A 14,277-nucleotide genomic window follows, 5' to 3' on the forward strand; every position below is an offset into this window, starting at 1 on the left:
GTTTAGAGAGTTTGGGTAAAAATCTGGAAACCCAGGAGAAAGAACTGTTCCACTCTTTCCATGGATGTATCCTCCACAGAGAGCTTAAATAATAAGAAATATAATTTTAGTATTAAAGTTTCACAATGATTGCTACAATAAAATACTTTGAAAGTGGCATTTAATTTGTACAAGGAATAAAAGAATACTTAAGGTCACCTCCAGGAAAAACAAAACAAAACCAAAACTTTATTTTGCCTGTAATGTGTCAGTTCATATTCAAAGACCTAAGTAGTGCAAAATCTGGAAAGACATCACAGAGTAGGCTATAGCAGCTGAAGTGGAACCCTCCTGTGATGGTGAGGCCTACGCGTCTGCTCGACTGCGTCACAGGATGCACAGCCGTGTGACCTGACTTTATTCCGAGTGCATCTGTGAGGATGCCCTTGGGTGAAGTGATGCTGGAACATGTGGACTGAGTATAGCAGGTGGCGCTGCCCTGATGGGGGTGGGCCTCTTCCAACAGGTCGGAGGCCTGAGGAGGTCCAAAAGGCTGAGTGTCTTGTAAGCAAGACGGAACACATCTTGCCCGGCGGCTTTCACACTGGGACATCAGCTTCCTTCCTGTCCTCAGTCTTGAATGGAAGCATCAGCTCCTTCTGAGTCTTGAGGCCGCTGGCCTCTGGACTGGAATTCACACCCTTGGGGCCCCTTGGTCTCCAGCTGGCTGACCACAGATCTGAGAGCTTCACAGCCTCTGTAATCATGTGAATCAACTTCTTATAATAAACTTCTCCATCTCTACCTACATTTCTGTATCTTACAGATTCCAGTCCTCTAGAGCTGCCAGCACTTCGTTGAATTTATATCCTTTACTACAACGCATGTCTTGTTTGATATGTCTCAGTCTCATTTTCAAAAGAAAGAAAAGAAAGTTGTACATAATCACTTGAGGGAGGAAGTCGACATGTTTAGGAATCAGTGTCCTGTGGAGGTTCCAGTGCTCAGACCTTGATGCCAGAAAGCGATGAGAAAAGAATGAGCTCATTTGTAGAAAAAGTGATATTTCTCATCATGCTCACTCAGCATGTTATTTTAAGGAAACAGATAATTTCTTTGAATATGGAAACTGAGATCTAGGTAAAAGACAGCAAAATATGAATTTTTGAAAATAGTTCTAGAATATTTTAACAGGCTGAAGTTTTCACATCTTAAAGTTACATTGACTCATTTTATTATGAAAAAGGTAACATTAACACAGCATTTAACATTAATTTATTCAAAAAACAGTTACGGAGTACCTGCTATTTATGAGCAAAATAGACAAAAATCTCTGCTCTGGCAGAGCGCACATTCCAGCTGAAGAAGGGAGATTACAATATGAATGACTGATTATATTCAATGTTAGAAGATGACACATGTCAGGGAAGAAAGTACAGAAAGAAAGAACAGGCTTGGGAGAGAATAAACGGGGTCAGGGGGGAAGGCCTGACTAAGGAGGTGGCCTGTGAAGAAAGACTTGAGACAGAAGAAGGAAGCACTTGATAATCTGAGGAAGAACTTGCTTGAAGACAAAACCAGCAGGATGAAGGCCAGAGCGAGAGTGGGCTGCCAGGGTGGGGAGAGGGCTGCTGGTTGTTGTTCAGTCACTCAGTCGTGCCCAATACCTTGGGACCCCATGGAATGCAGCATGCCAAGCTTCCCTGTCCTCCACCATCTCCTGAAGTTTCCTCAGACTCATGTCCATTGAGTCAGTGATGCCATCCAACCATCTCGTCCTCTGTTGTCCCCTTCTCCTCCTGCCCTCAATCTTTCTAAGCATCAGGGTCTTTTCCAGTGAGTCAGATCTTTGCATCAGGTGGCCAAAGGATTGGCACTTCAGTTTCAGCATCAGTCCTTCCACTGAATCTTCAGGGTTGATTTCCTTTAGGATGGACTGGTTGGATCTCCTTGCAGTCCAAGGGAACTCTTGGGAGTCTTCTCTGGCACCACAATTCAAAAGCATCAATTCTTCAATGCTCAGCCTTCTTTAGGGTCCAGCTCTCACATCCATACATGACTATTGGAAAAACCATAATCTTAACTATACAGACCTTTGTTGGCAAAGTGATGTCTCTGCTTTTTAATATGCTGTCTAGACTCATCACAGCTTTTCTTCCAAGGAGCAATCATCTTTTAATTTCATGGCTACAGTCACCTTCCACAGTGATTTTGGAGCCCAAGAAAATAAAAAGTCTGCTGGGGTTGGGGGGGAAATTTGGTGGGGAGGGTGGGGAGAGAAGGGAGAGAGTCCTGGGCCCTGGGTCACAAGGGAGAGAGTCCTGACCCCCTGGATGGGGTCAGATCCCATCCAGGCCATGGCCCATCTCTGAGTGTGATGAAGGGCCACCTAAGGGCCCTGCACAGAGGATGAAGTGGGCCCACTTGGATTTTAGTTTGGGTGCTGGGCTGCTATGTGAGGAGGGGGTTGGGTGGCAGAAAGCAAAATGGGTAAGACCCTGGACAGAACATCAGCAGAGATGTGGTGGGAAGTGGTCAGAACCCAACCGTGTTTTGAAGGTAGAGCTGGGATAGTATTCCTTGTCAATGGGATGTGGGTGCCATGAAGGAAAAGGAAGATTGTAGGATGATTATAAGGTTCTAACTCTTGAGAGTCCCTTGGACTGCAAGGAGATCCAACCAGTCCATCTGAAGGAGATCAGCCCTGGGATTTCTTTGGAAGGAATGATGCTAAAGCTGAAGCTCCAGTACTTTGGCCACCTCATGCGAAGAGTTGATTCATTGGAAAAGACTCTGATGCTGGGAGGGACTAGGGGCAGGACGAGAAGGGGACGACAGAGGATAAGACGGCTGGATGGCATCACCGACTCAATGGACATGAGTTTGGGCGAACTCCGGGAGTTGGTGATAGACAGGGAGGCCTGGCGTGCTGCAGTTCATGGGGTGGCAAAGGGTCAGACGTGACTGAGTGACTGAACTGAATCGAGCTCTAACTTGTAACCTCACGGCTTTCAGATTCACAATTTAAACTCTGATATACACTATTGCAGGCATGCTCAGTCAAGTGTCTGACTCTTTGGTGACCTCATGGACTGTAGCCCACCAGGCTCCTCTCTCCATGGGATTTCCCAGGCAAGAACACTGGAGTGGGTTGCAATTTCCTCCTCCAGGAGATCTTCTCGACCCAGGGATCAAACCCACATTCCCTGCACTGGCAGGCAGATTCTTCACCGCTCAGCCACTTGGGAAGCCCCGTACACTATTGATACCATGTATAAAATAGACAACTAGTGAGAACCTACTGCACAGCTCAGGGAACACTGCTCAGTGCTCTCTGGTGACCAAAATGGGAAGGAAACACAAAACAGAGGGGATAGATGTGTGCCTATAGCTGAATCCTGTTGCTGTACAGCAGAAACTTACACACCATTGTAAAGCAACCACATTCCAATTAAAAAAAAAAAAAAAAAACCTTCACTTCTTTCTCAAGCCACAGCTGAACTGGCAATTGCCTGCTAAGCATTTCAGAATGAAACCTGTGGGTCCCTACTCTCCCCTCACTGCCTGCATCGTCACCTCTCACTTCTGAAAAGTTCTGTAACTGGTGTGTTTCACCTTGTTTGTGTCCACTTGACCTTCTGCCTCCTAACTCTTGCTTCTTTGAAGAGACTAGCACATGAAAGCATGCAGTGTACTGGCTGATTTGTTTCTTTACTTTTTCTATTATTTCCTCTCTCTCTCTCTTTTTTTTTTTTTTTTTTGCTTTAAACTGTTAATAAAGTTCTATTTAAAGCAAAAAACTTAATGGGGTTACTTTTCATTTCAGGTTATTTGTGGACTCCCCATGCCCGACAGAGGTTGCTTTTGTTCATTCATTCATTTATATGGAAATCCTTTCCTCAAAAGAAGTCTTCTACAGAACACTGTGATTAAAAATTAAAAAAAAAAGTCTTGGATAAATGAGAGCTGTTCAGTTGAGGTGGCCTTGCCCTTGTCCTGGCTTTCACCTCGAACACGGCACACGTTGTCTCAAATCTCTCACCCATGGAATTGGGGCCATGCTCACATGACCAGCCTGAGTGGCCCTTGAACTGCCTTTGATGAGCACCCACCCTTGGCAAATAAACCTCTCTCCTTCAGCCCCTGCCAGCCATGTTTATGACTTTATGCCTGATTCTCACTGCTTCTTCACTTTCAGTCTTTTCTTTCCTCTCAACCTCATTATTAAAGATGCATCATGAAAGCTGTCATCCAAGCCTTTCAAGTTCTTTTATCTCTGTATTTTCAACCATTTGTCCTGTGTCTAATAGAGCATTTACTTCATTGGATGATTGAAAAATAAGTCTTTCTTCTCGCTATTCTAATAGATTATGAACTTGCCAACTGTGTGCCTATAAAATCAGTGGTTTTCCAATAAATGCTTGCGGAAAGAACAAAGAGTTTACAAAAATATTTATTAAATGTAGAAACTTTTCCAAAGATTTCTTATATTTGTTTTTCACCAAATAAAAGAGGGCCAATTTATTGCAATGTTCGCTTTGCTTCTTCAAAACCTGAGTATCCAAAGCATAAATAGAAAAAAAAAATGAAATGCAGCAATGCTATTAATATGGTGTGAGAGATATTGATAGAGTTTACCTTTTTTCATGGTGATATAAAACATTATAATTAATTCTGATTTCTTCTTTCCTTCCTGAGAACTGTGAATTTTTGAAAGTGTAAATATCCTATTGATGTATTATTTGTCACAATAAAAACCCATAGGGTTTAAGAGATGGCTTATGACTTGCAAAGGCAACAAAATAATTCTTAAGGTTAAATGAAAACAGTCAACCATGACAGACTAAAACCCTCATATCAAACTCTAAAATCTCCTAAAGTGTGCAGATTTATTAATCACCTTTATCATAAATGTATTGTTATCTGAGACACGTTACAGGGAATCATAAGCAAATAGTTTATGTTACCAATCTCTTGAGAAAGTTTAAACTCCAAATTTACATAAATTTAAATTGGGAGACAATAATAGATAAAATGCACAAGTCTAATGCACCTCATCATTTCCTATGGAAGGCAAATATATAGCATCTCAGATATTTGCAAAGCACACAAGGCCCTTTCCAGTCTATGCCCATGCTATTTCTAGAAAGCTTCCTTCTGGTCATTCCATTCTTTCCATTCACTCTTCTTCACTGAACCTCCAGGAATTTGCAGAAAGTTCCATGCTGATCAATTCATGTGAGCTTGCTCATTTCCTCTGCCTAGAACACCTCTTCGTGTATTAGATTTTGAGAAATTCTACTCAGCACTGGATTCCCATCCCAGGGTTCTATTTTAGATGACTTCTTCTTCAGCTGCTACTTCCTAGGGGAGACTGTATTAAATGATTAAATGTGAATACGTAAACGCTACAGTCTGAATGCTTGCATCCCTAACACTCATGTTGAGATCCTAAGGTCTGATGTGATGATGTCAAGGGTGCAGCCTCTGATATGATCCAGTCATGAGAGCTGCTGGTGGTGGTTGTGGTGGTGATTTAGTTGCTCAGTTGTGTTCGAATCTTTGCAACCTCATAGACTGTAGCCCTCCAGGCTTCTCTGTCCATGGGATTTCCCAGGCAAGTATACTGGAGTGGGTAGCCATTTTCTTCTCTAGGGGATCTTCCTGACCTAGGAGTCAAAACCACATCTCCTGCACCGGCAACCAGATTCTTTACCATTGAGCCACCAGAGAAGCCCCACGAGGGCTGAGGTCTCATTACTGGGATTGGAACCCTGATAAAAGAGGCCCCAGAGTGCTCCCTCATCCTTTCCACCATGAGATTACTCAGTGGGAAGACTGCTGTCTACACCTCAATATAGGGCCCTGTAAGAACTCAGCCATGCTAGCAGCACCCTCATCTCAAAGAGTCATCATCCAGAATAGTGAAAGATAACTTCGGTAGTTTATAAGCCACACAATTGGCAGCATTTTGTTATAGCAATTCAAATGGACTAGAAACATATAACATTTGATTGACTGGATTATAAGTGCAAAAGTTAGACTTTTAGAAGTACATATGGGAGAAATGGATGTCAGAAAAGCTAGTTGTGCTAGTGACCTGGAGCAAATGCAGAAGAATTCTGGTGAAGGTGGAGAGCAACCTGGTCTTGCAGGATGAGGATGACAGGATAGAAGTGGAAAATAGTCTTGGATAGATACTAAAACGTTTAAACGAAGCAAGTTGCCAACATCAAGTCCACAACAACCTCTGCATATTGTTCTCCTTTGAGAAGAGTCCATTCAAAATGACAGGTTTCAGGTGGGTCAGGATAAATCTGTCATTTTTATATGTCAGTTTTCTTCACCAGATCGAGAATCTGTTAAATAGCTGATCTGATGACTGGGCTGTCTGCTGCGTTAAACTAGCACCATCCTCCAACCCCGCCCAGTGGTGGACTCATGACCAGGGGACCGCACGCTGTCAGTGTCTCCAGCTCACACTGGGAAATCTACAGTTGAAACAAGTCAAAAAGCCCCACTGGAGCAGACGCTCAACCGGCCTGCCTCAGAAGCAAGTGTACAAAAGAGAGCGGCTTGTACAAGTCTCATTTCTAGATTCCACTTGTAGCTCTAGCCCATGAAATAATTAAAGCTGCACAGTGACATTCAATAGAGCCATGAATTTTTATACCATGTAAACATTTCAATAAAATTATGCATATGATTAACTTACAAATTTTGGATTAGGTGATATAATAAAATATATCAATTGATATTCATTTATGTGTGAATAACATGGAAGTCTTTTAAGGGTTAGGCCCTTATTGTACTTAGTAAAATTGTTAGTAAAGACTCCAAATAAGGAGTGAACATTTTGGTACAGTATTTAGGTCATACTCAAGTTTTACAAATTTTTAATTAGTACGGTAGCTAGTATCTTTCTGACACTAGTAGTCATAAACATGATTTTATTTACTTTATTATTAGAGTTCTAATACAAAAATAAAACATGGCAACAAAATTTCAAATAACACCATAAAATGAAGAGCTAAAAAAGTCTCTCTTCACCCTCCCTGATAGCCTACTAACATCCCAAATAGGGAAGAAATTTTCCTTGCAGTTATAATTTTAGATTATAAATGTATAATTGTAGCTATAACTTTAGGTTGTCTATTTCCAGGCATTTCCTGTGCACACACTGTGAGGCTGTCTGTAGTTACCTACAAGTACGTGCTCACACACATGATACACATTGCAGTATGAGTTGTTTTTTTTCTCCCAAGAAACTATATTATTTACATTTCCCAGTAATAATGCAAAATGAACATGCAGATTCCTAATCCCACAACGAATCCAAATAATATGAACTTTCCACTTCATTTTGCAAATCCAACAAGGGAAGTAAATTACTGTGTTGTACTTGCAGTTTCCTGATTCCTGGTCAAAATGGTTTACACCATTGATTGGCCTTTGTGTGCTTCTGGGAGTCATCAATGTGTTTGTTTCCCTCACAGATCTATTGGTTTATTTGTTCTGTTTATTTTCCTTCATCTGTTTATTGGAAAAAGTCCTTTAAAATCATATTACACAGACAGTGCAATTATTTTCTCTAATCTGACCATTTTCTTTTACCTTTAAAAAAGTTTAATGGAACTTTTTGATGCATGAAACAGGGCACTCAAAGCCAGTGCACTGGGATGACCCTGAGGGATAGAATGGGGAGGGAGCTGGGACGGGGTTCAGGATGGGGACACATGTACACCCATGGCTGATTCATTTCAATGGATGGGGAAAAAAAACCAAAAAACACTACAATATTGCAAAGTAATTAGCCTCCAATTAAAATAAATAAATTTTAAAAATAAAAATAATTAATAATTAATGGAACTTTTAATTTGTATAGAGTGAAATGTCAATGTTTTTCATTTATTGTCTCTAGATTTCTTTAGAAAGTTTTCTAAGAATTAAAATTTCTTAATGGACAAACTGCTTCACTGACTGTGCTTAAAGCCTTTGACTGTGTGGATCACAACAAATTGTGGAAAATTCTTAAAAAGATGGGAATCCCAAACCAACTTATCTGTCCTCTGAGAAACCTGTATGCTCTTCAATAAGTGGTGCTGGGAAAACTACATAGCTATGTGTAAAATAACGAAATTAGAACATTTCCTAAATTCATACACAAAGATAAACTCAAAATGGATTGATGACCTAAATGTAAGACCAGAAACTATAAAACTCTTAGAGAAAACCATAGGCAGAATACTTGATGACATAAATTAAAGCAAGATCCTGTATGATTCACCTCCTATATTAATGGAAATAAAAGCAAAAATAAACAAGTGGGATCTAATTAAACTTAAAAGCTTTTGCACAGCAAAGGAAGCTACAAACAAGGTAAAAAGATAACCCTCAGAATGGGAGAAAATAACCATAAAGGAAACAACTGATAAGAAACAATTTTCAAAATATAAAAGCAGCTCATACAACTCGATAACAGAAAAACAAACAACCCAATTAAAAAGTGGGGGAAAGCCCTAAACAGACATTTCTCCAAAGAAGACATACAGATGGCTAAAAAACATGTGAAAAAATGCTCAACATTGCTAATTATTAGAAAAATGCAAATCAAAACTACAGTAAGATTCTACCTCACTCCAGTCAGAATGGTCATCATCAAAAAGTCTACAAACAATAAATGCTGGAGAGGGTGTGGAGAAAAGGGAATCCTCTTGAATTGCTTGTGAGAATGTAAATTGATATGACTACAATGGAAGACAGTATGGAGATTCCTCAAAAAAGCTGTGGTACATATATACAATGGAATATTACTCAACCATAAAAAGGAACACATTTGAGTCAGTTCTAATGAGGTAGATGAAACTAGAGCCTATTATACAGAGTGAAGTAAGTCAGAGAGGTAAATATAAATGTTGTATACTGACACATATATATGGGATCTAGAAAGATGGTACTGATGAATTTATTTGCAGAACAGCAATGGAGAAAAAGACTGAAAAAAGACCTATGGAAATGGAGAGAGAGGAGGAGGGAGAGGGTGATATATATGGAGAGAGTAACATGGAAACTTACTTTACCATATGTAAAATAGATAGCCAATGGGAATTTGCAGTATGACTCAGGGAACACAAATAGGGCCTCTGCAAAATTCTAGAAGGGTGGGATGGGGAAGGAGGTGGGAGGGAGTTTTGGGAGAGAGGGTACATGGGTGTTTCTATGGCTGATTCTTATTGATGTCTGACAGAAAACAACAAAATTCTGTACAGTAATTAACCTTCAATTAAAAATAAATAAATTAAAAAATGAGCAACAATGAGACACGGAACAAAAGACTGTTTCAAAATTGGGAAAGAAGTACGTCAAGGCTGTATATTGTTACCCTGCTTATGTAACTTATATGCAAAGTTCACCATGCAAATGCTGGGCTGGATGAATCACAAGCTTAAATCAAGATTGCCAGGAGAAATATCAACCATCTTAGACATGCAGATGATACCACCCTAACAGCAGAAAGTGAAGAGGAACTAAAAAGCCTTTTGATGAAGGTGAAAGAGTGAAAAAGCTGGCTTAAACCTCAGCATTTATGAAACTAAGATCATGGCATCTGGTCCCATCACTTCATGGCAAATAAAAGGAGAAAAAGTGGAAAAAAGGCAAATTTTCTTTTCTTCAGCTACAAAATCACTGCAGATGGTGACCACAGCCAGGAAATTAAAGTTCCTTGAAAGAAAAGCTATGACACACCTAGATAGTGTATTATAAAACTGATGAGTTTGCCTACAAAGTTCCTTACAGTGAAAGCTATTGTTTATCCAGTAGTCACATATGAATGTGAGAGTTGGACCATAAAGAAGTCTCAGTGCTAAAGAATTAATGCTTTTGAATTGTGGTGCTGGAGGAGACTCTTGAGTTCCTTGGACTGCAAGGAGATTAAACCAGTCAATCCTAAATGAAATCAACCCTGAATATTTACTGGAAGGACTGATGCTGAAGCCAAAGCTCCAATACTTTGGTTCCAACTTATTGGCAAAACCCTGATCCTGGGAGAGACTGAAGGCAAGAGGAGAAGGGGGCAACAGAGGACAAGATGGTTGGATGGCATCACTGATTCAATAAACATGAGTTGAGCAAATTCTGAGACACAGTAAAGGACAGGGAAGCCTGGCATGCCACAGTCCATGGGGTCTCAAAGAGATGGACATGACTCGGTGAATGAACAACAACACAAGGACAAAGGCAGTGACTCATGCATATATAGACATCTATGTGACAAAACAGACCGCACATCAGAGAAGAGACGGTACAATCTTATTAATAAATGGATCTAGACACTACATCGCATCTGCCAAATATATTAGATGGGTTTAAAGTATATATTTGACATTAAAAAAAAACTAGCATTTGCTTTCAGGGTGATGAACACATCCTTAATCATGGTGATGGTTTCATATATGTATAGGTGTCTCAGAACATAGTAAAGTTTTCACATTAAACAAGCAGTTTATAATATTTTAATTATACCTCAATAAAGCTGTTTAAAATTTTAAAGGTTTTCAGAAGAAAACAACAGAATATCTTTATAACTTGAGGGTAGCAAGCCTTCTTAAACACTATCTGTAAAGCACCAATCACAAATGAATGCATTGAACAAGTAGATTATTTTCAAATGAAAACGTGCTATTCTTCAAAAAATAACCAAGAAGAGGAGGAGGACAGAGACAGAATGAGAGAAAGCATTCACAATACATGGATTCAACAAAAGAGAGGTCCCCATATACATAAGCAAGGCTTATTATTCTATAAGAAAAAGGTACGTTACCCAATATAAATAGGAGGAAAGAAACAAATTATTCATGGAGGAGGGTGTACTCTTAGCCAAACAAGCAGGAAAAGGAGCTCAAAATAACTCAAATGCTCATACAAAGTATCATGGAATAAACAACAGTGGTACATTTATACAGGGAAACATAGATGAAAAGAATGGAGGAGGAGCAGTTAAATGCTATGCCCTGGATGTCACAGTGTATGACTGAGTGAAAGAAGCTGGAAATAGCAAAGAAACATCCTGTATGACTTCCTCCACATAGAATCTTAGGAGACAAGGGGACTGTAGCCTTTGTGGGAGCAGTGACTGGGATGAGGCAGCACTCCTGGGTTGCAGGTCACATTCATCTACTGATCTGTGGGCTTGATCTTATACAATATGCTTGCTGTGTATAGAACTTCATTCTATAAATAGAAGCTCTACCTCATAGAGAAGGTTCTAGGTAAACTTCAAGCGCTAAACAGCCATGTTTTTAGGTCTAAGAACGTTCAAACAGAAGTCCCGTATCAGTCACACCCTGAACCAACCCATAAAATGCTCACCACCCAAACCGTTTAAATAATTTCTGCGCACGTCTTCCTGGTTCGCTGCTCCTTTGTGCTGCACCTACCGTCACAGCTGGGCAACGCGTGGTTCCACTGGTGGTTCCGCTCACAGACCAGAGGCTCGTCGTCACTCAGCGTGTAGCCCGGGTCACAGCTGAAGGTCACTGTGGACCGGATGCCAAAGTGACTGCCGTGCCGATGCCCGTTCACGGGGATCCCAGGATCAAGGCAGGAGTCAGACTCCAGAGTCACACCTGGACACACAGGGAAAACCATCATATGGGGACCTTCCTGGGTTATAGAAAAGATAGTCAGTATCTGTGCCATAATACATACAAAATATTCCTAGACGTGATCAGACCTGGAAAATTATGGAAATAAATCCAGTAACTCATTCACGTGAAGACAAATACATTTTCAAATATCTGCTTTTTCTGTAGATAGGTGTATGCTGTTACATTAATAAGCAGGTAGTAGCTAGGGAGTAAAATCTTGACTAATTTGCTGACCTCCCTGAATTTCTCTTCATTTGAAAATCAATCAACTGTACTAAACAAAGTCTAAGTCAGTTTTCTGTCTCTTATCTCTCCTCCTTCTTATATTTGATATACCAGTAGATTTTGGCAATCATACTTCAACTTTCATATATTTGCATACATTCACCCAAGCTCATACACACATCAGGCAAATTAAAACTGCACTGAGGTTGATTTTCTAAAATTGCATTCCACCAATCCATACTTTATTTTTTCAAATTTGCACTTAAGTCAGCCACTTTCAAGATGGCTATAAAATTAGCCTATGCTAAAAGATGTTAAAACATATAGTGCTATATAAAGTCAAGTAATGATGATCACATCACTTCAAGAGTTTCTTTGCTCTGTCTCTAACATTCCTCTTTATTTCTAGAATAATACATTTTAAAGGATGAGGAAAAAAGAGTAAGGGAAGAGAATATCATTGCAATGTTTAGGAATTCAAAGGGATTAAAAAAAATAGATTTATGGATTTCCCTGGTGGGTCAGTGGTAAAGAATCTACCTGCCAACACAGGAGACATGGGTTCAAACCTGATCTGGGACAATCCCACACACTGCGGGACAGCCAAGCCCATGGCCACAACTACAGGGCCCAAGCCCTAGAGCATGGGAGCCGCAGCAGCTGAAGCCTCAAGGCTCTGCAACCTGGGCTCTGCAATAAGAGCGGTCACCACAATGAGAAGCCTGCACGCTGCAACTAGCGAGTAGCCCCTGCTCGCTGCAACTAGAGGAAGCCTGAGGAAGACCCAGCATAGCCAAAAACAAGTAAATAAATACAATTATTAAAAAAAAGACTTGCTGTTGCTATAACTCTCTCAGTAAGATTCAAAATATTGCAATTATGACAAAGTATTAATGAAAACTCTTAAATTATTACCAGTATTCAGATCATTTACTCTCCTAATATGATATTTGGGATGTTTCTGATCATCACATATATTTTACCAAAGTTTGAGTGACTTATCTTATGAATATACCCTCCGTTATTCAGTCAAATACACACTGCCACCAAGGAGTGAGTTTCTTAGATAAATAAGTGATGCGGTTTCCTTAAAGCACCACCATGTGATCCAACAGGTGGAGAAACACAAGCAGGGAGGGCACTTTCAGTGAGACCTTTTGCTGAATTACCAAACCTGAGGGACATTACAGGAACCCTTAGAACTTGCATCTGGTTTCAGAATTGGCAGGATGAACACACTTTGCACTTTGTAAGTCTGTGCTCTTTACCTCTCTGGTTAACAGACAGCAGAGAGGACTAGTACAGTGAAATGTTCCAAGGGAAAAATAAGTGAAACAATGAAAAGAAAAAGAAGTGAAAAAAAATATACAGCGTCATTATTCCAAGAATTTTTTTCTTAAAAATTAGTCATTCTAACTAAAATCCTCTAACCTATGCCTCTCATCTTAGCAACAGGATATTACTGTCATGACTTATTGCAAAGTAAGGCAGCAAACGCACACATTTCACACCCCTGCCTGAGCTGCAAATACACCAACAGGAGATGGCCAGCGTGTGCCCCAAGACCCGTCACCCACCTGGCTCCTCTCTCTCAGTGTGTGCACACACACATTCATATTCTACACACACACATTCCCTTTCTGCACACATACACATACACATACACACACACATTCATTTTCTACACACACACACACATTCCACACACGCCTACATTCACTTTTCACATACACACACACTTTTTACATTTGCATTCACTTGCTAAACACATCCATTCACTTTCTACACAAACACATACTCCCTATATACACACTCACTTTTACACACTCTTTCATTTTCTACACACACACTCACCTTTTACACAAACACACACATTTGGTTTCTACCCACACATTCATTTTCTAAACACATATAATTCACTTTGTAAACACACACTTCCATTTTCAGCACACACACACTCACTTTTTTTTGTTGTTTTCTTAACAACTTTATTTGTTTTCTGGATGCAAAGACTTTGTTAAGCTATTTATTTTAAATATTATGTTTGTGGTTTCTCTTTTTTTTAATTTTTTTTTTTAGTTTTTTATTTTTTAAATTTTAAAATCTTTAATTCTTACATGTGTTCCCAAACATGAACCCCCCTCCCACCTCCCTCCCCATAACACCTCTCTGGGTCATCCCCATGCACCAGCCCCAAGCATGCTGCATCCTGCGTCAGACATAGACTGGCGATTCAATTCTTACATGATAGTATACATGTTAGAATTCCCATTCTCCCAAATCATCCCACCCTCTCCCTCTCCCTCTGAGTCCAAAAGTCCGTTATACACAGCTGTGTCTTTTTTCCTGTCTTGCATACAGGGTCATCATTGCCATCTTCCTAAATTCCATATATATGTGTTAGTATACTGTATTGGTGTTTTTC

The 14,277-nt window shown here is 40.0% G+C and overlaps 1 protein-coding gene across 1 annotated transcript in view; it reads right to left on the minus strand.

The window, feature by feature from the left end:
• Positions 1 to 14,277, minus strand: part of CSMD1 (CUB and Sushi multiple domains 1) — a 2,070,567-nt gene that overhangs the window by 385,709 nt on the left and 1,670,581 nt on the right. The window contains exons 18-19 of the mRNA XM_042241416.1: positions 11,418 to 11,606; positions 1 to 83 (exon numbers count right to left, since the gene is read on the minus strand). The exon at positions 1 to 83 is cut by the window's left edge and continues 34 nt beyond it. Of these exons, the coding sequence (XP_042097350.1) occupies positions 1 to 83; positions 11,418 to 11,606 (272 nt within the window). The remainder of the gene's footprint in view (positions 84 to 11,417; positions 11,607 to 14,277) is intronic.

Source organism: Ovis aries, chromosome 26 (assembly GCF_016772045.2).
Source record: "Ovis aries strain OAR_USU_Benz2616 breed Rambouillet chromosome 26, ARS-UI_Ramb_v3.0, whole genome shotgun sequence".
In the NCBI taxonomy this organism is placed as follows: domain Eukaryota; kingdom Metazoa; phylum Chordata; class Mammalia; order Artiodactyla; family Bovidae; genus Ovis; species Ovis aries.